The sequence below is a fragment of the Trichosurus vulpecula genome, chromosome 3 (assembly GCF_011100635.1).
Source record: "Trichosurus vulpecula isolate mTriVul1 chromosome 3, mTriVul1.pri, whole genome shotgun sequence".
Classification (NCBI taxonomy): Eukaryota; Metazoa; Chordata; class Mammalia; order Diprotodontia; family Phalangeridae; genus Trichosurus; species Trichosurus vulpecula.
In genome coordinates this window covers 143,446,358-143,473,438 of record NC_050575.1, presented here as the reverse complement: position 1 = coordinate 143,473,438, position 27,081 = coordinate 143,446,358, and the positions used below count along the sequence as shown (strand labels likewise).

General features: G+C 35.6%; 1 protein-coding gene across 1 annotated transcript in view; it reads left to right on the top strand.

The window, feature by feature from the left end:
- The window catches only part of SHCBP1 (SHC binding and spindle associated 1), a 35,899-nt gene extending 9,288 nt beyond the window's left edge, over window positions 1-26,611 (top strand). The window contains exons 5-13 of the mRNA XM_036751378.1: window positions 2,493-2,585; window positions 6,779-7,012; window positions 7,093-7,258; window positions 7,555-7,675; window positions 16,169-16,300; window positions 17,002-17,120; window positions 22,449-22,535; window positions 22,918-23,059; window positions 25,340-26,611. Coding sequence (XP_036607273.1) covers window positions 2,493-2,585; window positions 6,779-7,012; window positions 7,093-7,258; window positions 7,555-7,675; window positions 16,169-16,300; window positions 17,002-17,120; window positions 22,449-22,535; window positions 22,918-23,059; window positions 25,340-25,674 — 1,429 coding nt within the window. The 3' untranslated portion in view covers window positions 25,675-26,611. The remainder of the gene's footprint in view (window positions 1-2,492; window positions 2,586-6,778; window positions 7,013-7,092; window positions 7,259-7,554; window positions 7,676-16,168; window positions 16,301-17,001; window positions 17,121-22,448; window positions 22,536-22,917; window positions 23,060-25,339) is intronic.
- The last annotated feature ends 470 nt before the right edge of the window (window positions 26,612-27,081 follow it).

The window sequence follows — 27,081 nt, the reverse complement described above, 5'->3', positions numbered from 1 at the left end:
ATAAAAATTGGTTTCAATTTCAGTATCAGTTAAACTCTCTGTGCTCCTTCCTGTAGTTTTTCAGGGAAAATTCAGTTTTGACCAGCGCTTTTTGGCATAATTGATTTCAGCTTTGCATGGTTACTGTTAACTCATTTCTGTACTTCAGATGAGATTAAAAGAATACCAGAACCTATTTGTATTGACTTGTATTTTCCTGGGTTTTTAAAAAACTGTAAAAATAGGATCATTATCTCATTTATTTTGTATAGCTGAAGTTTTTGTATCTTTAACTGATTAATTTAGGGGAGTGATTGGATGTTCCATTTCATTAAAATAGGCTTAAATTTTTTTCTTACAAAAGGCTTAATTTGGTTATTCAAGGATAGAATATGTTGTTTTTCCTTCTTAATTTTATCTAGAAAATGGGAGATAGCCCCATATGATTAATAAACTACTCATTTCCATTATTGTATTTTAAGAACTGGGTCCAGGTTTTATAGGTTGAAAATCCTTCTCCTTGTCATCTTCTTCAGCCCTAGATTGTAAGTAACATTCCTGACACTGTACAAAAGCATTTAACACAAAACACCATCAGTGATTCTATGCTAAGTGTATTAATTTATCTTTGGTAGTACTTTATGGTTACCAAGTACTGTACCTTATGTTATCTTGTCTCAGTTGATCCTCCCTGACTTATTCAAGATCATATAGCCCCTGAGTGGGAAAGCTGAGTCTTGAATCCAGATTTTGTTATTCCAACTCCCTTGCTCTTTTCACTGTAACACATATTGCCTCTCCATGTCCAAAGAACTATTCAGCATTGTTAGAAAAGTGAAGTAGTCATCCTGGTTCTACCAGAATTTCTATTAAGTAATGGAAATGGTTTGAGGTAAGGAAAACTTGCATTTTAAGGAAATGATGAATAACAGAGAAACTCTTTGGATTTGTGGGTCTCTCAAAAGCAAGTTAGAAGAATCCAATCAAAATATTCATGTTTGCTTTACCAGTTCGGTTTTGGTGATAAGGTGAACTTTTTGGGGAAAGTTATATGACTATTTCAAGATTTTTCTTTGTCGTGATTTTACATAAGAAGTAGCTGGTATACATTAAGTTATTCAGGATATTTAGGGGCATTATACTTTTCTTCCATGAGATGTCATTCACTTTTTTGGGTTTAAATTTTTAGGTATAACAAGATACTGTTAATCAGGCTCTTCATTTCTTTGACCAGACAATGTCATCACATGATGATTTATTGGTTTCAGTCAAGATGATGCAAATCTGGCATTTGGAATTTCCTGGTTATGAATTATTTGAAAATTAATATGTATGGTAGACCTAAAGGGAAAATTTAGGATTTTTTCTGATATAGAACGTGTGAATCTATGCACATGTAGATAACACATACATGTACATGCATGTACATATGTCATATACACATATAAACATATGGTAGGGGATATAGAACTGGCCTTGTAACCATGAAGACCTGGTTTCCAGTCCTGCTTGTGACACATACTGGCTTTGTGACCTTGGGCCAGTCACTTATTGACCTCTTATTGTTCTAGGCAATTCTCTAAGACTCTAAGTTGCAAAGAAGGTTATCAACTTGTATTGGTAGAAGCAGTTTTCATATTCAGGAGTTCCATAGACCAATGTACTCATGAGTTAAATCTTTAAGCCTGCAGTCACCTCAATTCTGAATTGATAATACTTATTGTAATACTAAATATTTGACAACCAGGTGCTAATTGTAGTGTTGTCTTATTTTAACTTTTCATGCATATTTGTGTCCTGCCTCCCCAAGTAGTTAATTGTTCAGTCGTTTTCAGTAGTGTCTGACTCTTGGTGACTCCATTACGGTTCTTCTTGGCAAAGATACCGGAATGATTTGCCATTTCCTTCTACAGCTCATTTGACAGATGAGGAAACTGAGGCAAACAGGAGACTTGCCCAGGGTCACACAGCTAGTAAGTGTCTGAGGCTAGATTTGAACTCAGGAAGATGAGTCTTCCTGACTTCAGGTCTGGGGCACTATCTACTGCACCACCTGGCTGCCCTAGTTAATTGTTACCTTGAGGGAAAGAACCATACAATAATGCTCATTGTATTTATTATAGTGTCTTGCTTCTTAATATTTGTTTTTGGGGAAGAAAGGAAACTGAAAGAATCAGTGATTCTGGAAAAACTGCACAAGTAGATAGAAAGAATGTTTATAACTTATGTAATTCATGATTCTGAGTTTTTATTAGGATATGAGGGAATATTTTATGTTGTTTGGGATACTCTTGTAGTTGACATAACCGCTTTGATTTACTTGCAAGTTCAGGTTTTATCCTACAGAAATTTTTATATTGTGAGCTAATGACTCTGTGTGTGTGTGTGTGTGTGTGTGTGTTTGTGTGTGTGCGCGCGCGCGCGTGTGTGTGTGTATTTTACGTATGTATGTGTACATATATACATATACATATATATGCATGTGTGTGTGTGTATAAATTTTTTTTTTTTAGGTTTTTCTACCAGAATATTTGGAGGAGTTGGGATGAAGAGGAGGAGGATGAATATGATTATTTTGTCAGATGTGTTGAACCTCGATTACGTCTGTAAGTGTATGATGTTACTGTTCTCAAGGTGGCATATTTCATTGTGCCTGCAGTGATGACAAGTGCTTTTAACTAGATTTTATTTTTATTAAATTGTATAAAACTAGGCCTCATACAGAAACAGGATCATTTGCCAAGGTCAAACCTGCTGGCTAGTCACTTGAGGATGCCACCTGGTAAAGTGGAGGGGGTGGTGAGGGTGGGTTCTTGATTCAGAGCTTTACATAAGTTTAAGAAAATATACTAAACTGAAAAAAACTCATGTCACCAAAGAATTACCTAAAGAGTTTCATTCGGTGGAAAGGGTGCTGGGTTTGGAGTTTGAAGGCTTGAGGTCAAACTTTGGCTCTGCCACTAACTCAGTGGGAAGCCTAAGGCAAGCCACTTAACCTCTCTGGGCCTCAGGTTTCTGTATGCATAATGAGAGACTGCTGAGGTCTCTTCTAAGTTTGAATCTGTAATCTTATGAATCTCATGCTTTAAAAAAAATTCAAGGTAGTTAAAAAAATTTTATTAATAAAATCACAGATTTTGAGAATTGGAAATGACCTCATTGTCTTTCCAGTTCCAATACCTACACCAAAGGAATCTCCGTTATAAGTCAAGTCAACAAGCATTGATTAAGCTGTACTGTACATCAGGCCCCATTCTGAGCTCCGAAAATACAAATACAAACAAAAAGGATCTTATGTTCTAATGGAGGAAAACAATATGTAAAAGGCAGCTAAAGAGGAAAAGCGGGGGGAAGAAAGTCCACAGAGTCAAGGATAGAGCCTGGAGGGGAATGCAGACATGACTAGCCTGGGCACTTTCCTTTAGACTGGAATTCTTGGAGTAACCATCCAATAAGGGTCGGAGGCCACAGGGAAGTGAATTTCTAGAGTGAGATGGTCCGAGTCTAATGAACTTCTAGGGTGAGAAAGTTGCTATGGGCTGATAGAGAGAATCAGAAATGGAGCATGGAGGGGAAGAAAGACAACTGGCTTGATCACTCTCCTTAAAATGAAGATTCTTGAAGTAACTAATCAGAGGAAGGGGCCACAGGGAGAGGAGTAAACTTCTAGGTGAGAAGACTACTGTGGCATGTTGGATAAACTCAAGAGTCAAGAGTGGAACTCCAAGACAAATGAAGCTCTCTATATATCTAAATCTACAACAGATTTAGGTCAATAATAATATTGAAAAATAGCAAAAATTACTTGACTTATAGAATACTTGCCAATGAATGTAGTTTTAGTCTAAGTTCAGATGGTGACACAAAGTAGGCTAACAAAATATTGTCAGGATAATTTATGAAGTAGAAATCCTAGGATTTGTTAAAATGGCTATATACGAATAATATTACACAATAACAAATTAACATTGGTTGTGAATGTGGGCTCATAAATGCTTAAGTATTATTTTATTAAGTAGGCTAAATAATGCCCCAATTATACCATTTACACTATTTGCTTTGCAAACCCTTTTTTAAGGAAAAAAAATCATCCTCAGACCTTTACCTAGCCCTGACCTGGGGTAAATCACCCAACTTCTATATGCCTTCATTATTAACTCAGTTGTAAAATGTGGATGATAATATAGCACCTACCTCTCTGGGTTGTTGTCAGGATAAAATAAGATAATATTTGTAAAATGTTTCGCAAACCTTAAAGCATTATAGAAATGCTAGCTATTATTCATTGATAATTCAAAGATAAACATATCTTGTTATTAGTCTATAGTCTGTTGAATTCTAAAACATTAAAATACAGAGAAGTCTGAATTAACAAGGTTTTGGATTACTTACAAACCATACATTTTTATGTACAGCTGATCCCCTCTTCCTCCCCCCTAAATTACTTTCTTAAAGATCTAAAACAAATTTTTCACTAAATAGATTGTTCTATACAGCTCTAGGATTACTAGTTTTAGGTATACATGGTTTTGAGCCTTCCACTAGATGGTGCTACAAAACCAGATAACTTTTATTGTATGTGGGGAAGGGTGACTTAGTAGACAGTGTTGAAATGTGAATAAAACTAAGACTTGTACTTCAGAAAATATTGTTGAAGGAAACTTTTTCTATGGAAGGCGATTTGGTTGTATATGTTAATCCACTAACCTTGTCAATTTTTATGGAGACTTAATTGCCCAAGGAAAGGCCTGTTGATCTAATTATACCAAAATACCAACATACCAACAACAACAAAATACCAACAACAACAAAAAAAGAAAGATAAGAGAGAGACTTTTTAGGTTTATCGTAATGTATAATTTCATTTTTTTTTCAAATAGCTGGGATTTTTATTATCTCCTTTCTTGCTTGGCAATAAAATGCCAGAATTGTGGTCAGCCAGAAAATTCTTGAGGCATGATATAATTTCTCTTAAAGAATAATGATTTATTTTAACTTAAATGAAAAGTAATGATAATTGAATGCTGTTCGTACTTGGAGAATTTCATCTTTACTTTTAAAAATGTATTCAGATTTGGCTTACATGGCTAGACAAGAATAAATGATTTATATACATTTTGCAGAGCACCAGCAGATGATAAAACAGAAGGGAAGAACTGTTTTCAAGAGTTGAGAAGAATCTTTGTTGTTGATGAGTCTTGAATGCTATTGTATCTAAGAACATTCTTTAAGAAAGTCTCAGATGAGAGTAGAGCTGGGATTAGGCAGCACTCAAAGGAGACCAGACTACACCATTTTGGTTTTGCAGTACATATTTTTTATTTCCAATTCAAAACATCAAGCTTTAAAACTTATTGGTCTGGGTTACACAGATCATTTTTTCCTTGTCCATCCAAATTGGACATCCATATTCTGGAGATTCAATATGAAGAATTAAAAAGATGGATTGGCTTAGGTATCAGAAATATTAAGATGTTTATTCTTGGATTCTGACTTTAATTTTTCACAACTTCTTAAACTTTTGGCTGAATATCTAATGTTTTATTTCTCCAATTTCTCTTTGTAAAGCAGATTTTTAGAATGGCTTTAAATATTCATACATTAATCAATAGAGATAAAATGCTTTCCTTTCAAGATTCATCTGCTGCATTTATTTGAAAAGAAATCAGTTAATTTTATATTCATTTAAAAAACCATTTGTTTTCATCATCATCTGATGCTGATTTCTTTAGGATTTAGGTTCTGATTTTTTTTCTCCATATTATCCAGAAAATGTCTATGGTAATTTGATATTTATGTAAGTTTTTTTTTTTGGTTTTAATAATAATCTTCACAGAGGTTAAATGACTTGCTTAGGGTCACACAGCCAAAATCTGGCAGAAATGAGACTTAAGCCCAGCTTTTCTTAACTCTGGTAATAAAACTATTATCTTGAAACTGTTTTGATGACAGTCTTTTTATTTAGATGGTAATGATTTTACATCTTCTTTTAAAGTTAGTAGTTTAAACTCTAGTGTATAATAAATTGTTTTGTTGACCTAAAAAGAGGTAAACTATTCTAGTTCCGTTTGTGATACTTTTGAGTAGGTAGCTAAGCAAATAGCATAAGTATAATAAAGTAGATTTATAGGGTTGTCCAGCTAAAACCATCTATTGTTCTTACTTTATAGTATTTCTTTAGCTTAGTGATGATTTTCTACTTAGAATCTCAAAGGTTTCAATTTTCTAAATTGTTTAATCATTTCCCCAAGTGAAGATTCAGCATAATTAGGTATAGTACTGCTTAAAGGCAAAAGGAAGACTTGAATTTCTTGTAATTCCTGATGTGTTACAGCCACGGTATTGTTTTATGTTATATTTTTAAAGTATTGGAGTTCCTTTTTTTCCCTTTTCTTAAGACTTGGTTCTTTCCTTGTTTTGCATCCTTTGCTTTTCATTTATGTATTGTCAGTCATTTTTTCAGTTTTATCTATGGGAAAAGAAAGGTTGCTTTTTAAATGATAACCAAAAGCGTAAGGTGAAGGAGTATCATCTTTTCCTGAGGGACTTTTGGTATTAGAGAAGTACCCTGGCCTAAGGGGAAAAAATTAGACCAACCTTTCAAAATACTTAATAAACTTAAAATGATCTTCCTTCTTCACCTGCCTTCTGGTAGGTAGTCTTTAACATACAGTGGTTTTATTTAGAGTTAGAATACATTTGAGCATGTACAATATTAAAACAAGTCTCTATGTCTTTAGGAAAAGCCTATTCAGTCCTCTGAAAGGCAGTGATTTTAACTATGTTTTTACGTTTTTAGGCATTATGACATACTGGAAGAACGAGTCCCTTCAGGGCTCATTATTGACTACCGCAATCTACTCTCTGAGTGTGAAGAAATTTATAGGAAGTTTTTAAATCTAAGGAGCAATATATCAAATGGTGACTCAGACACTGAGTTGGAAAACGTTTCCATGGCGGAAGGGTTAAGGCTGTATTCTGAAATGGAACAGCTGAAACAGAAGTTAAAACTCATTGAGAACCCTCTTCTAAGGTAGTATATTACTTTTAGAATGATAATGTTCACCACATGGCTCTTGTTGAGAATTGACAGATGTATTTGGTACCTTTAAGATACGTGTTTGGTTATCAGAAGCACACTGGCATTCAAGCAAAAGGAGTTCGTCCAACTGGTAGAAAGATCACCCATGTTGTATCAACTTCCATGATGGCTAGTCTGCTGCATTCTCTGCTCAGGGACAAGCTTTATCAGGAGCCTCATGAAGAAATGGAAATTCAGGTATGTCTAAGTAGATAAAATAGTTCAGATATCTGAAAAACCTACAGATAATTTCCTAGAACTAGTGACGTATACTTAGTAGATTCTTAATGTTTGTTGAACAAATTAAAAACAAGGAAATGAAGAGAATATGTTGCCAAAATTGTCCATTCTTTCATCATCAACGGCCATATACTTGTGTTTGGTGCCATATATACCAAGACGTGTTAATTATGCACTATGGTTTTCCAAGTTGAGATTTGAAACTATCTCCAATAACTTTTTCATGTTGCTTTAAAATTTTCTTCTTTTCCTAGTTTCATAATGATCCACTTTCAGCTATAAATGCTTGCTATGAAGGGGACACTGTCATTATTTGTCCTGGTCATTACGTGGTAAATGGCATATTTTCCATTGCTGACTCCATTGAATTAGAAGGTATGTATAAAAGATCACCTAACCAATTGACATGCCTTGCATGCTTAAAAGAAGTCAATTACTAACTGTGGTTAGGCTCCAAGAATATAAAGTTAATGTTTGAATGATTTCTATGAAAGTTTCTGGGTGAGTTGTCTTGAAATCTATCTTGGGCTTAAAGTTGGAATTTTGAGTAGTTTATTCTTTATAGTCCCATGTTTTTGTGGTATATTTGTGTTTTGGAACTATATTTGCAGATACAAGATGCAAAAATTGCAAAATTTTTTGAAGAAACACCTCAAACACTTTCCAGGCAAATTGTGTATGTTGAGGTTTCATTTTTAGAATTTATATCTGAAGTGGTTTTAAACTTAGGATTTCTCTTGGTCTTTTGGCTTGTTCTTCTTTCATACATATTGCAGACATTCTGTTGTAAATTCAGCTTATTTCCATGAGAGGAAGATGGTATCATGTTTTGGGAGCTGGCATAAACCAAACTATTGTTTTTAGTTTAATTCTTTAAAAACTTGGTGACATATTACAAATTCTCTACTTTGTACCTTGACTAATGTGTTCTTTCTTTAAAAATTTTTAACATTGAAAGAGCCCATTTGAAAAAATAATAACTTAGTAGCATTCAGTCTTAGCATACATTTGGAGTGACTTCTAAATTTGGGTTATTTTACAATCCTTTATCTTTGTCCAGTATATTTCCATAATGTGTCAAATATATATGCACCTGTTCCACTATTTACCAAAACAGCTTCAAGTTAGCAATAAAACTTGTAATGCAAGAAACCATATATCATTTTGGGGCTTTTGCAGCTGTTCACAAACTGCTTAAGCTGTGTTCTTTATCTTTATCTTGTCAAAACTTCTTAATGGAAGGAAGGCTGGGAGTTTAATTTCCTGCTGTTCACCACTGCATCATCTTATCCCCCTTTTTATTTTATGTGCATAATTTTCATTCTCTTCCTTCTTTCCTACATTTGATTTATAGAGATGTGTATGTATAAATAACACATCTGCAAAATAAATCACTGCAATAAAAACACCTTTTTCTTTAGCATAGTGAAAATAATATTGGTATCATGGATTGTGTGGTGGATGACAGGATTTCTTGAATTGGTGAGGAAATGATAGCATAATTGCTACAGCATAATAAATAGGTATATAGAATCCAAATAAAACCTTTTAGAGGATGACTGTTGGTAGTTTTGAAGGGAAAAGAGTATAGATTTACTAACAGTGGGCATTTTTGGAAATTTGTAGTCTATATGACTCGTTTCTTTGATATGAATAAATAGGAATTGTAAGTACTTGAGTTTTGCATTCTGTTAACAAGAAATTGAATACCTACTGGCTTATTCAGTAAGTTCTTCATTTAACAGAATGTAAGCTCCTTGAGAGCACGTATTGTTTCATTTTTTATCTTTGTATTTCCAGCACTTAGCACAGTGCCTGGTACATAGTAAATGCCCAACAACTGCCTTTTGATTAATTTTTAATGTATAGATTGGATCGTATTATTCCCTCATTCAGTAGCTTTTATGGATTCTGCATTCTATAGAGGATAAAATGTGAACCGCTGAGGCTGACATTCAAGACTCAACATATTTTGGTCTCAGCCTACCTTTCCAGTCTTCTGTCATACTAATCCACTTTGATTATTCCATGTTCTAGCCAGATAGGATGACTAGCTCTTTCCTGACTTTGTCTTGCCCTTTTCAACCTCCATAAATTTGCTCTTGCCATTCCCCCATGCTTGGAATAAATTCATTCCACATCTTTCCCTCTCTTTTTTCAAACCCTTAATTTTCCTTCAAGATCTAGCTCAAACTACTTTTTCTTTGAATCTGTCCTATTCCTCTTCCTCCTGCCCCCTTTCTCTATCTCTCCTCAGAATTAGATGTAATCCATTTTTCTTGAGTCTCTTATGTCTTACTTGATCTCCACTTAATGCATCCTAACTTGCATGATTATTTGTATATGTGTCCTTTCTGGGCATCCACTTTCTGGCACAGTGGATAGGGTCTAGAGTTGGGAAGACTCATCTTCTTGAGTTCAAATATGGCCTCAGACACTTACTGGCTATGTGACCCTGGGCAAGTCACTTGACCCTGTTTGCCTTAGTTTCCTCATCTGTAAAATGAGCTAGAAAAGGAAATGCAAACCACTCCATTATCTTTGCCAAGAGAATCGCAAATGTGGTCACGAAGAGTTGGATACTACTGAAACAACTAAACAACAGCATTCTTTCTACTAGACTGTAAGGCCCTTGATGCCTTGGGCTGTATAATTTTTCATCTTTGTCTCCTTAGCTCATAGCATGTTGCCATGTATATAAAGGTGCTTAATATTTGTTGAATTCAGCCAGTGCAGGGTATTGAGAAAAGTATACTCTCTTCTCTCATATTTTATCTCATGAAAAATTATTTATGCTCACACACAGATCTGTGTATTATCTGGGGTCTGGGTAATGAGCATTGTGTTCTTCAGGTACCTCAGGAAGAGCTGGCCAGTTGGGATGTCTACACAGAATGGTCTAATTCAGGGTGCACGGATGGTTGCCCTCCCAGAAGGAGTACTACAGACTTCTGAGCCTCAGTTCAGGGTCAGAGCAGCACAGCTACAGGGTCCAGGGATCCTTGGTTAGACCCTGCATCAGGATCTCATTCCCCTGTTCCTGCTGTACACTGGTTCAGGTTCTAGGCTTCCCTAGATCTTGGCTCAGTCCTGGGGACCTGAGTGGGCAAAATGCTCTTACTTTATTTTTTTCTTGGATTTCTTTATCATTTTTTAGTCTGGTGTTCTTTTTTTAATCCTTGTTGGAGTAGTTTTGAGAGAATTGAGCCTGGGGACCTGAGTGGGCAAAATGCTCTTTATTTCTTCTTGGATTTCTTTATCATTTTTTAGCCTGGTGTTCTTTTTTTAATCCTTGTTGGAGTAGTTTTGAGAGAATTGAGTTGTTCTACTTCCATGCATCCCACCATACTGAAGGTTGGCTACTCCTTTTTGTCTTTATATCATGGTTATTTTCTCTCCCTTCTCTGCCCAGACTGAACCCTGTCTGGTGACAGAAAAGCAACCAGGTTAAAACATCTACTGTAGAAATGTTTTCTTGTAGTCTCTTTTCATTCTCTGCTCTGAGGTTCTAGGTATGTTTTATTATCTGTTCCTCAGGACCATCACTGGTTTTTGCGTTATTGTAGCTTCCTTTTCATGATCTGGTTGTTTGTTGTTGTAGTCGTTATTTGTATTCTTTAAGTTCTGTTTATTTTGCTTTAGTTCATATAAATATTCCACATTTCTCTGAATTTCTCATGTTCCTCATTTCATACAGCAGCACAATAATATTCCATTACATTCATATACCATAGCTCTTTTTTCTTTCAGCTATAACTCAATTGATGGATACCCACTTTGCTTCTAGTACTTTGTTACTTCAAAGAATGCTCCTGTGAATGTGTTCTGGTACATATTGGATCTTTATTTCAATAAATATTTTTATTTATTGAAATTTTTTATTTGTCTTCCTGGAGGTATATGCTGAGGATTGGGATTACTGGATCCAAGGGCATGGATAGTTAGTTGTTAGTTTTCTTGCATGTTTCAAACTGATACCCAGAATGATGAAGCCACTCTGACAGCTGCTGTTGGTACCTTGTTCCAGCCTCTTCAGTATTGACTCTTCTATCATTTTCACTTTTTGTCAGTTTTCCTGGAGTTAAGTGAAAACTCAGAGTTTTGAAATTTGCATGAATCATGCTATTAGTGATATGGAGTATGCTTTCATATTCCCATTTATAATTTGCCAGTCTTCCTTTGAAATATTGTTTATCTATTGGGGAATGGCTCTTTGTATTATTTGTTCCAATACTCTTCATATTTTGGATATCAGACTTTTTATTGTTAATAGTTGGTGCCGAGGGGGCAGAGCCAAGATGGCAGCTGGAAAGCAGGGACTGGCCTAAAGCTCTCCCCCAGGACCTTCAAACGCCTATAAAAAATGGCTCTGAACAAATTCTAGAACTGCAGAATCCAGAAAATAGCAGAGGGAAGCAGGGCTCCAGCCCAGAACAGCCTGGATGGTCGCTGGGTAAGGTCTATTGCACGGAGCTGGGAGGGGGCAGAGCAGAGCCCAACATGGGCTGCACCCGGACCAACCAGACCGGGAGCTGGGCAGAACAGGCCCTAGCGCCTTGAATCAGTGAGCTTTGGCAGTTACCAGACTTCTCAACCCACAAACACCAAGGACAACAGAGAAGGTTAGTGGGAAAAAACTGTGAGGACAGAGTGAAAGGAGTTCATGGTTCGGCCACCGCCCCAGGGGCGGTGGAGGTGGTGCAGCTACAGAACTACAGCTGCAGTTGCTTCCAGCCCCAGGCCCACCTGGTGGGAAGAATTGAGTGGTGGATCTGAGCGGGAGTGCAGAGCCTGCTCAGATCTGAGTCATGTCCAGGTTGGCAGTTTTTGGGAGAGGAGTAGCGCTGGTGTCGCAGAGCTTGCTGTGTAGAAAAAGCTTTGAAAACAACAGTGCAGCCCCTCAAGCTTGGGACAAAGTACTCTTTGTCCTTGACGAAAAACTCAAGGGTCAAGTAGTTGGCTGGGAACATGGCTAGGCAGTGAAAATGGACTCAGATTCAGACTCAGACTTTGGAATCTTTCTTTGGTGACAAAGAAGACCAAAACATACAGCCAGAAGAAGTCAACAAAGTCAAAGAGCCTACATCAAAAGCCTCCAAGAAAAACATGAACTGGTCTCAGGCCATAGAAGAGCTCAAAAAGGATTTGGAAAAGCAAGTTAGAGCAGTAGAGGAAAAATTGGGAAGAGAATTGAGAGTGTTGTGAGAAAACCATGATAAATAAGTCAATGGCTTGCTAAAGGAGACCCAAAAAAATACTGAAGAAAATAACACCTTAAAAAATAGACTAACTCAAATGGCAAAAGAGCTCCAAAAAACCAATGAGGAGAAGAATGCCTTGAAAGGCAGAATTAGCCAAATGGAAAAAAGGTCCAAAAGACCACTGAAGAAAATACTACCTTAAAAATTAGATTGGAGCAAGTAGAAGCTAGTGACTTTATGAGAAATCAAGATATTATAAAACAGAACCAAAGGAATGGAAAAATGGAAGACAATGTGAAATATCTCATTGGAAAAACCACTGACCTGGAAAATAGATCCAGGAGAGATAATTTAAAAATTATTGGACTACCTGAAAGCCATGATCAAAAAAAGAGCCTAGATATCATCTTTCAAGAAATTATCAAGGAAAACTATCCTGACATTCTAGAGCCAGAGGGTAAAATAGAAATTGAAAGAATCCACCGTTCGCCTCCTGAAAAAGATCCCAAAAAGAAAACTCCTAGGAACGTTGCCAAATTCCAGAGCTCCCAGATCAAGGAGAAAATACTGCAAGCATCCAGAAAGAAACAATTTGAGTATTGTGAAAACATAATCAGGATAACACAAGATCTAGCAGCTTCTACATTAAGGGATTGAAGGGCTTGGAACATGATATTCCAGAGGTCGGTGGAGCTAGGATTAAAACCAAGAATCATCTACCCATCAAAACTGAGTATCATGCTCCAAGGCAAAATATGGATTTTAAATAAAATAGAGGACTTTCAGGCTTTCTCAGTGAAAAGACCAGAGCTGAATAGAAAATTTGACTTTCAAACACAAGAATCAAGAGAAGCATGAAAAGGTAAACAAGCAAAAGAAATCAGAAGGGACTTAGTAAAGTTGAACTGTTTTGTTTACATAGCTACATGGAAAGATGATGTGTATAATTCATGAGACCTCAGTATTAGGGTAGCTGAAGGGAATATACACACATACATACATACATATATATATATATATATATATATATATATATATATATATGTAGACAGAGGGCACAGGGTGAGTTGAATATGAAGGGATGATATCTAAAAAAAAAAAATCAAATTAAGGGATGAGAGAGGAATATATTGAGAGAGGGAGGAAGGGAGAGATGGAATGGGGTAAATTATCTCATATAAAAGTGGCAAGAAAAAGCAGTTCTGTAGGAAGGGAAGAGGGGGCAGGTGAGGGGGAGTGAGTGAATCTTGCTCTCATCAGATTTGACCTCAGGAGAGAATACCATACACACTCAATTGGGTATCTTACCCCACAGGAAAGAAGGAGGAAGGAGATAAAAAAGGGGGGATGATAGAAGGGAGGGCAGATAGGGGGAGGAGGTAATCAAAAGCAAACACTTTTGGAAAGGGACAGTGTCAAGGGAGAAAATTGAACAAAGGGGGACGGGATAGGAAGGAGCAAAATATACTTAGTCTTTCACAACATGAGTGTTGTGGAAGGGTTTTACATAATGATACACGTGTGGCCTATGTTGAGTTGCTTGCCTTGTTAGGGAGTGTGGGTGGGAAGGGAAGAGGGGAGAGAATTTGGAACTCAAAGTTTTAAAAGCAGATATTCAAAAAAAAAGTTTTTGTATGCAACTAGGAAATAAAATATACAGGCAATGGGGTGTAGAAATCTATCATGCCCTACAAGAAAGTAAGGGAAAAGGGGATGGGGAGGAGTGGGGTGACAGAAGGGAGGGCTGACTGGGGAACGGGGCAATCAGAATATATGCCATCTTGGAGTGGGGGGAGGGTAGAAATGGGGAGAAAATTTGTAATTCAAACTCTTGAAAATCAGTGCTGAAAACTAAAAATATTAAATAAAAAAACAGGGAAAAAAATAGTTGGTGCAGATATTTTCCCCTGACTCTTCAATTTCTCCTTTAAATCTATTTAAATTTATCTCACTTGTTCAAAAGCCTTTACATTTTATATAGTCCAAATTGTGTGTTTTATCTTTTGATAATCTCTATTACATGATTCTCAAATTTTCCTGGGACACTTGCTTTCTTTTCTCCCCAGTATATCCTTACTTGTATTATGTTTTTCTCTGTATGTGTCATTATGCCAGCAGTGAAATATAAGCTTCATTTTTATTTTTTATCCCCAGTTCCTAGAATAATCCTTTGTTTATAGCAATCATCTAATGTTTGAATTAAAATGGAGTAATTGATCAATCTTGCATATTAAATCAAGGAAATAAATAATGGTATAGAGCCTTGCAAATAGTAGTAAGATCCCCTGATCCTTTGATGTCTCCTCCTTGTGCACTAAAGATGACTCTAGGTATTTGAAAACCATTACTTCAGAATGTAAGCTCTGACAGTATCCTACCAAGGTGGAATCGCCTGTATAAGTTCAAAGGCAAATCACCAAAAGGTTGATCACAAGATGAAAACATTTTTTATCCATACCAGTTCGTGAAGATATTTGCTTAAGTGTGGATGTGTTATCTGTGTTAGTAAAGGTGGTATCCACTCTGTTGAAATTACAGATGTATTATTTGAAGTAAGCTCTCAATTGTTTCAAGTAAAACAACCTTAATCAAGGCCTTCTTGTCTCGTTAAAGTGCAGCTTAACGTTTATTCACTTAAATATACAAATTTGGAATATACAGATGCACTTTCTTGTTGTTTATTTTGTGCATTGTGGTGCATTCATTCTTATAATCACTGAATTGGGGAGTTAAGACATAAGTAAGAATTTCTGTTCTTGGCCTGTTTGGATCTGCTTTGAGATGAAAAAGAAAATACTAGTGCCATGTACTGAACATCTTTTTTCCATAGTAGACCATTCAAAGGCCCTAGTATGTTTTCTATTATTTGACTGAAGCTTGTGGAAATCTTAGTCATAAACCTTTTAGCTATGTAACAAGGCAGGAAAGAAGGCTTTTAAATATCTGAAAACTTAATAGTTGGATTATGACCCCAATGGAATGTACTAATTTTCTTTTCTGTTTTGGACATTATTCTTTGTTGAGTGCCATAACCATTGAAAATGGTGTATCCATGTATTAAGCTTTTCTTTCATATAGAATAGAATTAGAAAATGTTCTTTTGATAAGTTTTTTTCAGGATTTTGAAGGTAGAACCTGCAGCATAGTACCTTGCATGTAGTAGATGTTCAGTTATGAAGGGAGGTTGGATTTTTTTATTTTCAGCAGTGAATTATATGGTTCTTGTTAAAAGTAATTGACTTGATTTAATATTTTGAGATGCTCAGGTTTGCCTTTTTAACCTTATTTAAACTGGTTGCAATATTCTTTTGATTCAATTTCATACATTTAAGACTTAGAGCAATTTTGTGACCAGGTTTGTTAGTGACAGTGATCGTTTCTGATTCTGTTTTCGGGCAAAGCCTCAGGTTGATGTGGCTGAAAGTCACAGAAGTAGTTTGGAGGGAATGTTGATGCCATTAGGTGTCTAAAAGGAAACTTTACAGTGAAGAATCATCAGTGGACTGTATCAGTTCTTTGCCCAAATTAAACAAATTGTTTTGTCTAATTCTTGCTGGATTGACTGGTTTTATAACTGATTTGGAGTCTGGTGAATCACAGAAACATGTTTTTCAGATTGAGTTTATACTTTTTCTAATTCATCTTAACTTTTTTCTTTTCTTCATAGGATATGGTCTGCCAGATGACATTGTGATAGAAAAGAGGGGGAAAGGAGACAATTTTGTAGATTGTACAGGGGCCAATGTTAAAATCTCAAATGTGAAATTTGTTCAGCATGATGCTGTGGAAGGAATCTTGAGTAAGTATCTGAATCTGTTGAGCTTTTAACTTGTGAAGGAAAACTTGGTGTTTCTTTATCAGAGTAACTAATAAAACAAACCCTTAAATTCTCATCACCTTTTCGTGAATGGATGGACTGATTATTTTTGTATTTAGAGTGTACGAGATGAGAAACTTCCCTAAAAGTGTTTGAAAAATAGCTCACAATAAATTGCTTTTGTGCATTTGTACATTTGGCCAAGATTTTCTTAATACACTTTTAAAATTCTAATACTTGTGGTCTGTTTCTTTATCTTAGGTTTAGCTCTAACCTTAAACTGGGACTGCAAGCTGCCATGTTACTTGCCTCCCATGATTTATAGCCTCTTTGTAGAACTTGTGGCTTGTTTCTTTATCCGGGATATTCTACATAAAAAGGTTAACATATCCACTAATGAAATTTGAAAACCTTATTTTGTCCTTTTATGGCCATGAAAGTCTCTCTGTGTTTTGTCTGCATAGTAGAGAACAAATCAAAAAAATTATCATTTACCTAGTTGATAATGTTAGAATTGTATTGTGTGAAGCATTGTTACCATTAATTTACAATTAATTTTGGGGATTTACCTCAAGGAGACTTTAATTGGAAACCCTCTGAAAATATCTAGTTTATATGTTAATGTTGGAAAGGGCAAGATAAATTCTAATGCAACTGACAGTAGATGAGCATTTCCATCACAGGCATTCACCGTGGCAAAACCACATTGGAAAACTGTGTATTGCAATGTGAGACTACAGGAGTAACGGTTCGAACATCAGCAGAATTACTAATGAAAAATTCTGATTTGTACGGGGCCAAGGTATGGTACACAATACTGTTTACTTATTCCAAAGCACCCTAGATCATTATTTTTAGCAAACCAACAAAATCAAATTACAAAAGTTAAATAAATGTATTGAGCATTTTTGAAGTACAGGGGAAGAGGAAAAATAAACCCCAAAGTTGAGGAAGTTAACTTGAAGAGAAATTTAGTCTTTTAAGATAATGTTTCTTAGTTAACTAGCTCTTATTAGCCAAATATAAATCGGTAAACGTTATCGAATTTCTATTTTCCTTCGTGATGTCTCACATGTGATTCTCCTACTTCCTAAGTGGTTGGTTAGTGCAATTCATTTATAGCAATTTGATAAGACCAAGTTTGCCTATTTGATTTCCATATAGCCTAGTTTTGTTGTGTTGCGTGACCCACAGGCTACGTAATATCAGCTTATAGCCTGGTGTTTGCTGGGAGTCAAAAGGGGAAGACTAAGCAAGAATGAATGGCTTGGCATAAGGGGTTACTCCTAGTACAAAAATGGCTTGATACGATGGTCATAGTGCCTTGTGCACTGCCTACTGTAGTTGGTGCTCAATAAATAATTTCACATTTGTATATAGCACATTACAGTTTACAAAGCCTTTTTCTCAGAGTAGGCCTGTGAGGTTTTAGTACTAAAAGTATTACTAAACCCATTAAAAACTTTTTTTCAATTATCATTTTTATTATTATTTTGTTATTATTTTTATTATTATTATTATTTTCCCTCTTTTACATCCTCCATCACTAAAAGGAAAGAAATATAGAATTCTTGTGTCATATAAACATGGCCAAGCAAAGCAAATTCCCACATCGGCCATGTCAAAAAATTCATTTCTCATTCTTCATATTAGTCCATTATTTCTCTCTGATCATTTCATTGATCAGAGCCCTTATTTCTTTTAGAATTGTTTGGTTTTACAATATTGTTGTTGTAAATTATTATGGCTCTAATCTATATTAATTTATTATACAAGTCATCCTTGGTTTCCTGTTTCTTAATTTCTTATAGCATAATGATATTACATTCATAGAACATAATTTTTCAGTCATCCCCAATTGATGGGAACCCTGGGAAATGATGGGAATTTCCACTTCTTTGCCACTGCAGAAAGAGCTGCTATAAATACTTTCGTACATATTGGTCCTTTTCTTCTTTTTTGATTTCTTTGGGGTATAGGTCTTAGAGTAGTATCGTTAGGTCAAAGAGGATATACTCTTTAGTAACTTTGGGGCATAATTCCAAATTGCTTTCCAGAATGCTTTAGACCAAATTACAGTGCCACAAACAGTGACTGTTTTCCTGTAGCCTTTCCAATATTTGTCATTTTCATTTTTGTCAGCTTTGCCAATCTGATGAGTCTTAGGGAGAGCTTTGGAGTATCTTTAATCTGCAATTCTCCAGTTAGTGATTTGTCGTATTTTTTCTCATGACCTCTAGACGACTTCAATTTTTTCCCTTGAGAATTGACTGTTCATATCCTTAGATATTTTATCAATATGGGAATAGCACTTATTCTTATCTGAATCAGTTACTCACATATCTTCGAAATGAGGCACATCAGAAAAATATGCTGCCAAGATTTTCCCCCCATCTAGCTGTTTTCTAATCTTGACTATGTTAGATTTTTGTGCAAAACTTCTCAAATTTTCTATAATCAGAATTGTCCATTTTATCTTTTGATCCTCTCTATCCCTCATTTAGTTGTGAACTCTTCCCCTATCCATACATCTGAAAGGCAATTTCTTTCTTGTTCCTTTAATTTGTTTATCTGTGACTTTTTATATCTATATCACACATCCATTTGAACCTTATTTTGGTATAAGGTGTGAGATGTTGGTCTAAACTTAATTTCTACCATATTGCTGCTTAAGAAATGTTGATTGGGGGAAGGTAGGTGGCACAGTGAGTAGAGCGCCGGCCCTGGAGTCAGGAGGACCTGAGTTCAAATCTGGCCTCAGACACTTGACATATGTACTAGCTGAGTGACCTTGGGCAAGTCACTTAACCCCAATTGCCTTGCCAAAAAAAAAAAAAAGAAATGTTGATTGATTGATGTTGCTATGTAGTTTTCCCAGCAGCTTTTATCAAATAGTATATTTTTATCCCAGTAGCTGGGGTGTTTGGATTTATTAAATACTGGGCTACTAGGTTTATTTGGTTCTATATATTGTATAGTTAATTTGTTCTACCAATCAGTCTTTCTGATTTTTAACGAGTACCAAATTGTTTTTGACAATTACCGTTTTGTAATATAGTTTGAGATCTAGCATTGTAGACCTTCCTTCCTACTTTTTTTTCATTATTCTGTTGAGATTCTTGACTTTCTGTATTTCCATATAAATTTTGTTGTCTTTTCTAGTTCTCTAGTGTAATCCTGTGGTAGTTTGGTATGATAACAGAATAAATAAGCTAAGTTAGATAGTATTGTCATTGTTATTATAGTGACTTAGCTGACCCCTTGTGCAATTAATATTTTTCCAGTTATTTAGGTCTTTCTTTATTTCTGTAAAGAGTGTTTTGTAATTGGTAGCAGTATTTGTGTAGTATTTGTATATCTTGGTAGGTAGACTACCAAATATTTAACACACTTTGTAGTTATTTTTCTCTTCCTGCTAGATTTGATTGGCAATATACAGAAATTTTGGGGAAAGTTTTTTAGTTGAGACTCTAGAGTTTTTGAAGTGTGCCATATATCATCTGAAAAACATTGTTTCTTCTTTACCTATGTTTATTCTCACAATTTCTTTTTCTTGTTTTACTGCTATAGCTAGCATTTCTAGTCTTATGTAAAATAGGAGTTGTGACAAAGGACTCTAGTTTATCTCCCATTACACATAATACTGGCTCTTAGTTTTAGTTCTCTACTATTTACCATGTTTTTAAAAGAAGTTATTTATTTTTAGCATTCTTTTAAAAAAAATACTTTTGAGTTCAAAATGCTCTTTCTCCTTCCTGTCCCTTTCCCACCCATTGAGAATGAAGGATATCATACATGTGAAGTCATGCAAAACATATTTCCATATTAGCCATGTTGCAAAGAAAAAAAAGAAAAATTGCTTCAGTGTGCACTCAGAGTTCATCAGTTCTCTGTCTAGGTGGATAGCATTTTTCATCATGAGTCCCTTGGAATTGCCTTGGATCATTGTCTTGATCGGAGTAGCTAAGTCTTTAACAGTTAAATATCGTTAGGATATTGCTGCTACAGTGACACTTCTCATGGTTCTACTTACTTCACTTTGCATCAGTTCAAATAAGTCTTCTCAGGTTTTTCTGGAACCATTGTGCTTGCCATTTCTTGTAGCGCAATAGTATTCGATCAAAATCACATTCCACAACTTGTTAAGCCATTCCCCAGTTGATGGGCATTCCCTTAATTTATAATTCTTAGCTATCACAAAAAGAGCTGCTATAAATATTTTGTACATATAGGTCCTTCTCCCTTTGATCTCTTTGGGATGCAGACCTAATAGTGGTGTTGCTGGGTCAAAGGCTATGCATAGTTTTATAGCCCTTTTTGCCTAGTTCCAAATTGTTCTCTAGAATGGTTAGACTAGTTCACAGCTTCACCAACTGTGCTTTAGTGTCCCTATTTTTCCACATTCTCTCCAGCATTTATCATTTTCCTTTTCTATCATGTTAGCCACTCTGATAGGTATGAGATGGTGCCTGAGTGGTTTCAATTTTCATTTTTCTAATCAATAGTGACTTGAAGTATTTTTTTCATGTGACTATAGGTACCTTAGATTTCTTCTGAAAACTGCCTGTTTGTATCCATTGATTATTTATCAATTGGGGAATGTCTTATTTTTATAAATTTGTCTAAGTTCCCTATATATTGGAGAAATGAGGTCTTTTATCAGAAAAACTTGCTATAATTTTTTCCCCTGAATTTTCTGCTTTCATTCTAATTTTGGCTGTATTGATTTCATTTGTACAAAATCTTTTTAATTTTATATATTTAAATTATCCATTATACTTCCTGTGATCCTCTATATCTTGTTTGGTCATAAACTCTTCCTTTGGCCATAGATCTGACAGGTAAAATTTTCCATGCTCCTTTAATTTACTTACAATATCACCTTTTATGTTTAAATCATGTAGCCATTTTGACCTTGTCTTGGTAAATGGTGCGAAGTGTGGTCTATGCTTAGTTTCTGCCAAACTGTTTTTCGGTTTTCTCTGCAATTTTTGTCAGATCGTAAGTTCTTGCCCCTAAGCCTTGGATCTTTGGGTTTATCAAACACTAGATTACTATGGTCATTTACTATTGTACTGTTTATCATGTTACGTGAAGGTCCATTTAGAGATCATGTATATGTATAGCTATGTATTTATGTAAATACATATGTACATGCACATGTGTACATATCTATTTGCACAACACATGCTCACACACTTTATAGATAAAGAAACAGAGGCTTCAAGAGATAAAATAACTCACTGACAGTTCTGTGGCCAGCACTGGCCAGAGCAAGGATTTGAACTTGTGTCTGAGAATTTTGATTCTCATTAGCTCCCCTCTGCTCCTTTTTCTGCCATTACACTGCTATCACTGTAGGAGTTAGGATGTGGGCCATTTTTGCCTCTTTTCATTTTACAAATGGATATAGCCAAAAATGTTTTGTCACCTTTGGCTAGCCTCTTGGTAAAGAACTTCAGTAAGTAGCTAGGATGGGTCCTTGGTTTATCTGTTGCCAGACTTGTATTTGGCTGGCATGGATTTGGAGAATGGAACATTGGATGTCATGACCTGGGTTTGAATTTTGGCTGTGTTATTTCTAGCTGTTGATCTGGGCATTTGCTTAACCTTTCTGGACCACATTTTCCTCATTTGTAAAGTGCTTTCTCAGCACTATTTCACAGTCATTTGAACCCAGCAATCACCTTTCTACTAAAGTGAGATATCAGAGGGACAGCAATATCTTATGAAACTTCACTCACTTATTTTGGTTTCCCTTTAATTGAGTCTGTTGGAGTCAAGTGGTCACTTTGAATAAATTTTGTATCTTCCAAGGAAGTTGTTAAATAATAGCTTTATAGAATCAGAAAATTGATCTGCCCTGGAGAAGCCAAAGCAAGGATCAAGTGTTGAAGCTCTAAGGCAGTGTCTTGTATATGAAAGTGATAAACATTGTCATACAACCTGATGGAAATAGAACAATTGGAATTGTCGATTAGGAACGCCTAATAAAATTGATTCATAAAGTACTTTATATTTGTAATATTTTAAGAAATTAAATGTTAATGATAATAAATTTAATCTTATGTCTGCCTTTTTTAAAGACTTTTAAAAACTGTGATGACTAATATCTCAAACTAATTTATAGGGTGCAGGTATAGAAATATATCCAGGGAGTAAATGTGCTTTGAGTGACAATGGGATACATCATTGCAAGGAAGGCATACTAATTAAGGTGAGTGCAAACTGAAGTATGCTCTTTTATAAGATTAGATTGATTTCACTTATTGAATAGTTGTTCTACTAAATGCCTTTGTTCTTTTGCTTTTGGGTTGCGAAAAACATTTGCAGTGTGTGAATTTCAGTAATATCAATAGTGGGTGATAGGAAGTTTTCTGTCTCTTATAGGGAATGGTTTTCCTTTCCCTATATCTCTAGATGATGGAAGAGAAAATGCTATATGTCACTCAGAGCTCAGTCTGTGCTGTAACATTAATAAGCTTAGCTTTTTGCTTTATCTTTATTTTTAGATTAGCCTGGAAAAAAGTGAGGAGATTTTAAAATCAGGCAGTGTTGGCTGTGACAGTTCCTTAAAACATTTGTTTTCAATGTCATAGGACTTCTTAGATGAGCATTATGACATTCCCAAAATAACCATGGTGAATAATGTCATACATAATAATGAAGGCTATGGTGTTGTCTTGGTGAAACCTAAAATTTTTTCTGACCTGCAAGAAAATGCTCAAGATGGATCTGAAGGTACTCTATTTTATTCATTCTTTAATTCAAAAAATATAGACCTAGTTTAATCTGTTTGAGCTAAACTAGAACTAAGGTTTTGATTCTCTCTCCCCCACCTTCATTCCCTTTTTGGGGGAAAAAAATCCGATAGATGGATAGATAGATGTCAGATAGAGCTGTGGCATTGTTCCAGTTGTGCTGCTCTTCTCTTAATGCCTGGGCCCGGGTGAAAAAGTGGGGTCCTTATCTGAATGCATGTCACATCCCCCTCTTTTAGGTTATTTGCTTCTTTAAAGTAGAAACTATATTCTTTTTAATTTTTGTATATCCTTAACACAGTCCATAGTAGGCACTTAATGTTTGTTTTGATAAGGAAGGGATATATTAGCTATCTTTAACATTGTAGGGATAGGTGGAGGTAGCTGGTTAGAAGAGCCAGGAAAACAAAATTACATTTGCTATTGATCAGCAAGCATTTGTTAAACTCCTGCTGTGTACCAGGCACTGTGTTAGGGGCTGGGGATTCAGGGTCAAAGAATAAAGAAATCCCTACTCATAAGGAGTCCAAAGAATAAGGAAATCCCTACTCATTCTAATGGGGAAGATAGGCACATATATAAGTATATACAAAAAAAATATAAAGAGGAATAATACAAATAAATACAGAGTGGGTAAACACAAAATTGGTTGAGAGGGTAGGTAGACACCAGGAATTGGGAGGATCAGGAAAAGCTTCATGCTGAAGATGGTATCTCAGCTGCATCCTAAAGGAGCAGAGGGTTCCTGGGCTGTGGTGAGGAGGGGCACTTGCAAGTCCAAAGACACCCAGATGAGAGATGGAGTGAAGTGTCATGGGAACAGAGAGAAGGACAGTTTTGACTGGATCCCAAAAAGGAGAGTAATACCTTATGAGGCCAAAAAGATAGGTGGGACCAGGTTGTATAGGGTTTTAAAAGCTAAGCAAAGAAGTGTATATTTTATTCTTGAGGCAGTAGGAAGCTACTGGAATTGATTGACTAAGGGAGTCACACAGTCATCTCTTAAGGAAAATCAGTCTGGCAGCAGTGAGGAGGATAGTCTGGGAGTGGTGGGAGACTTGAGGAAGGGAGAGCACTTAAGAGGGCCATTGCACTAATATTGGGCCAATGGTTCCCTGTGCTTTTTGTTCCTTGAATCTCTTTCAACAACAACAAAGAATGTGTAGTGAACTTCCAGGGTAATTTACTATACTACTTAAAATATTCTTTTTAGTTATTTACTTCTTAAAGCACCATTAAATAATTTTTCGCAAAACTCTGTGAATCATCATCAAACCATGCAGTGAGAACTACTAATTGAGACATTTTGGTAATGAGGGCTTGAAATAAAGGGCTAGTTGTGCCCTCTGAGGGAATGGGTATTGTAGAGGAAGAAACAGCAAGATTTGGCACCTAATTAGATCTGTGTGTCAGAGAGAAGGAGGAGCCTGAGCATAAAGGCAGGTTTATCCTTAAAAATGAAGCTATGAACTTGAGAGTATGGAAGGAACAGAATTTCAACAGAAATAGTGAAGTTTGGAAGAGGGAAGAGTTTGGAGTGAAAGATAGTAGCGTCAGGAAGGCTCAGAGGAGAGAGTAGGAGGAAGAGAGCAGATAGCAATGTTAAACTAGAAACAGGGCAGCAGGGTTTAGTATTAGAGGGGATTTCAGAAATCTAGTTCAACTACTTTCTGCAAGTGAGGAAACTGAGATCCAGAGGATTGAAAGGACTTGCCCAGTGTTACAGTGAGTCTGAAGCTTGATAAGTGAAAGCATAGCTGGCCACTAGCTTCCTCCTTGTCAGTGAACTCTTTCCACAGTTTTTCCCATTTTTCTTGGATTGCAAAGCTAGAGTTTACACAATGATTTTGGACAGTTAGACTAATATATTAGGACTTTCTGGTCTGAATCAGTCTATTGTTTATTCCTAAATGGTAGAGAAGGCTTAGACACTGAAATGGATGTTTGGGAATTTAAAGCTCAGGTCCTCTTGTACAGCAGAAGAGCCAAAGAACTCAGGGCATGATTAGGTTATGAGTAAAAAGAAAAGGAGTGGGAGCCTGGTGATATTGGGAAGGCAAAGAAATCTTAATCTTATTGGTAGATAATCTAGTCATGAAATTTAAAATTCTTATGTTAGAATTGTAAGATTCTAGAAAAGATCTTGGTCAGAAAAACAATTGGAAGCTATATTAGATGATCATGTTGAAATATTTACATTTTAGTTGATTTAGTTTTTATGTACGACTTAATTTTTGTTAATTTGTTCCTTTTCCCCTAGGAAACAAAATACTTAAAGTTCAGACAAATGAAGAAGTAGGTACAGTGGAGAAGGTGGGACAAGAAGAGCTAATGCAGTATGCACCTGGTGAATTGGGGATGTATGCTGGACCTGACTTTTGTGACCAAACTGAGCAAATTGAAGGCAATTGTGAAATTGTCAATGAACTAGTGGCTGCTTCCACAAGGAAAGGCCAAATGAAAAAGAAAAGGTTGAGTGGCCTGGGCATCACCAAAGCTGATGATAACCTAATGTCCCAGGAGATGTTTGTTTCTATTGTGGGCAATCAGTTCAAATGGAATGGGAAAGGCCGTTTTGGTACTTTTCTATTCTGATGGAAACTGATGTTTAAAAATGTTGGATTTGCACATGTTATTATAGTAATCACTGCTGTTCTCGTAGATAGCTTGCTTCATGCCTGGTATTTTGTACTTGTTAGTCCTTTTGTATTTGAATGAAATACAACAATATTTATTCTTATCTGCAAATGTTGCACAAGAATTACTCTCCTTTTATAAGAAAAGTGAAAAATAAAAAGTTTTTAAAATAAGCCTTGGTAGGGAGTAGAGTTGGGGCAGGAATCACTTGCCCAGAAGCTCTGCTTTCCTTGTATTGTAATTGGCTTTTATTGAATACATTAAGTAAGTTTGTAGTGTCTAACACTTTAAATCTAGCTTTTGAGGGAGGGGACTGGAATTAAGGGACATGTGACCGTTAGAACAATAGGAACATTTCTCATCCTTTTTCTCAATCCTGATTGTGGATCTGATTTCTGTGTAGTAGGTGCTTAGTGCCTGTGTCAACAGTAAAAGCTTTTATGATTAGGAAGTTGCTCACCTAATCAAACTCATTTTTAAGACTCAGTAGGATTCGTTTTCTTGGGGGCAAACTGTGCAATCATCAAAACATTCATAGATAATGTGCTGACTTTGAAACAGAACTAAAAGTGTCATTAAGAGTGTGCATAGGACTCTTCCACTATTGCTGAATGTGAAAAACTAAAAGCTAGTGCTTTTTCATGACAGTGTTATGACCAATTTTTTCATTCACCTTTTCCAAGATGAAATGAAATAATGTTAATGTATCTATTTTGAGTTCATCTTCTTGATATGACATGAAACTTAAAAAAAAACTTGTATGTTTGAAAAATTTATAATGTATGCCTATCAATTAAAATTATAAAGAGATTATATTGAACTTGAATACAGTCACATCTCTTCAAACTTCTCAGGCAGTACCAAGATGGAGCTTAGGACTATTGTAAGTATCCTAGCATCATTTGTATTCTAAAAAGAATGGTAAAGGTTTTTAATGCCTTTTTATGCCTTTTACTTGTGGGTGGATTAATGCTAATCCTTATCATTTTTCAGTTTCTCTTACAAAGAATTTACTGTTTTGCCACTGAAAGGTGATTGTTTTTTAACCTATTGCAAAATAGTTTCTGTGTTAGATGGTTAATTAAGAAAGCAATGCTGATTACTTTCACATTAGCTTCAGCCAAATACTAATTTAAAACCATCTACTTAACTAATTTTTATCAAATTGGTTTTCCAATTGTAATTCTCCTTTCATGTGTAATATTGGTTTCTTTTTACCTCATACAGTTTGTACTCCCGAGAGATTTTTGTTTAACTATGTAGTATTCTAAAAACTCTTTTTGTTTCAGTGCAGCATAGTGTAGTGGAAAAAGCACTGGACTTGCTTGATACCTGGCTTCAGAGGTCACTTTAGTCATTAACTAA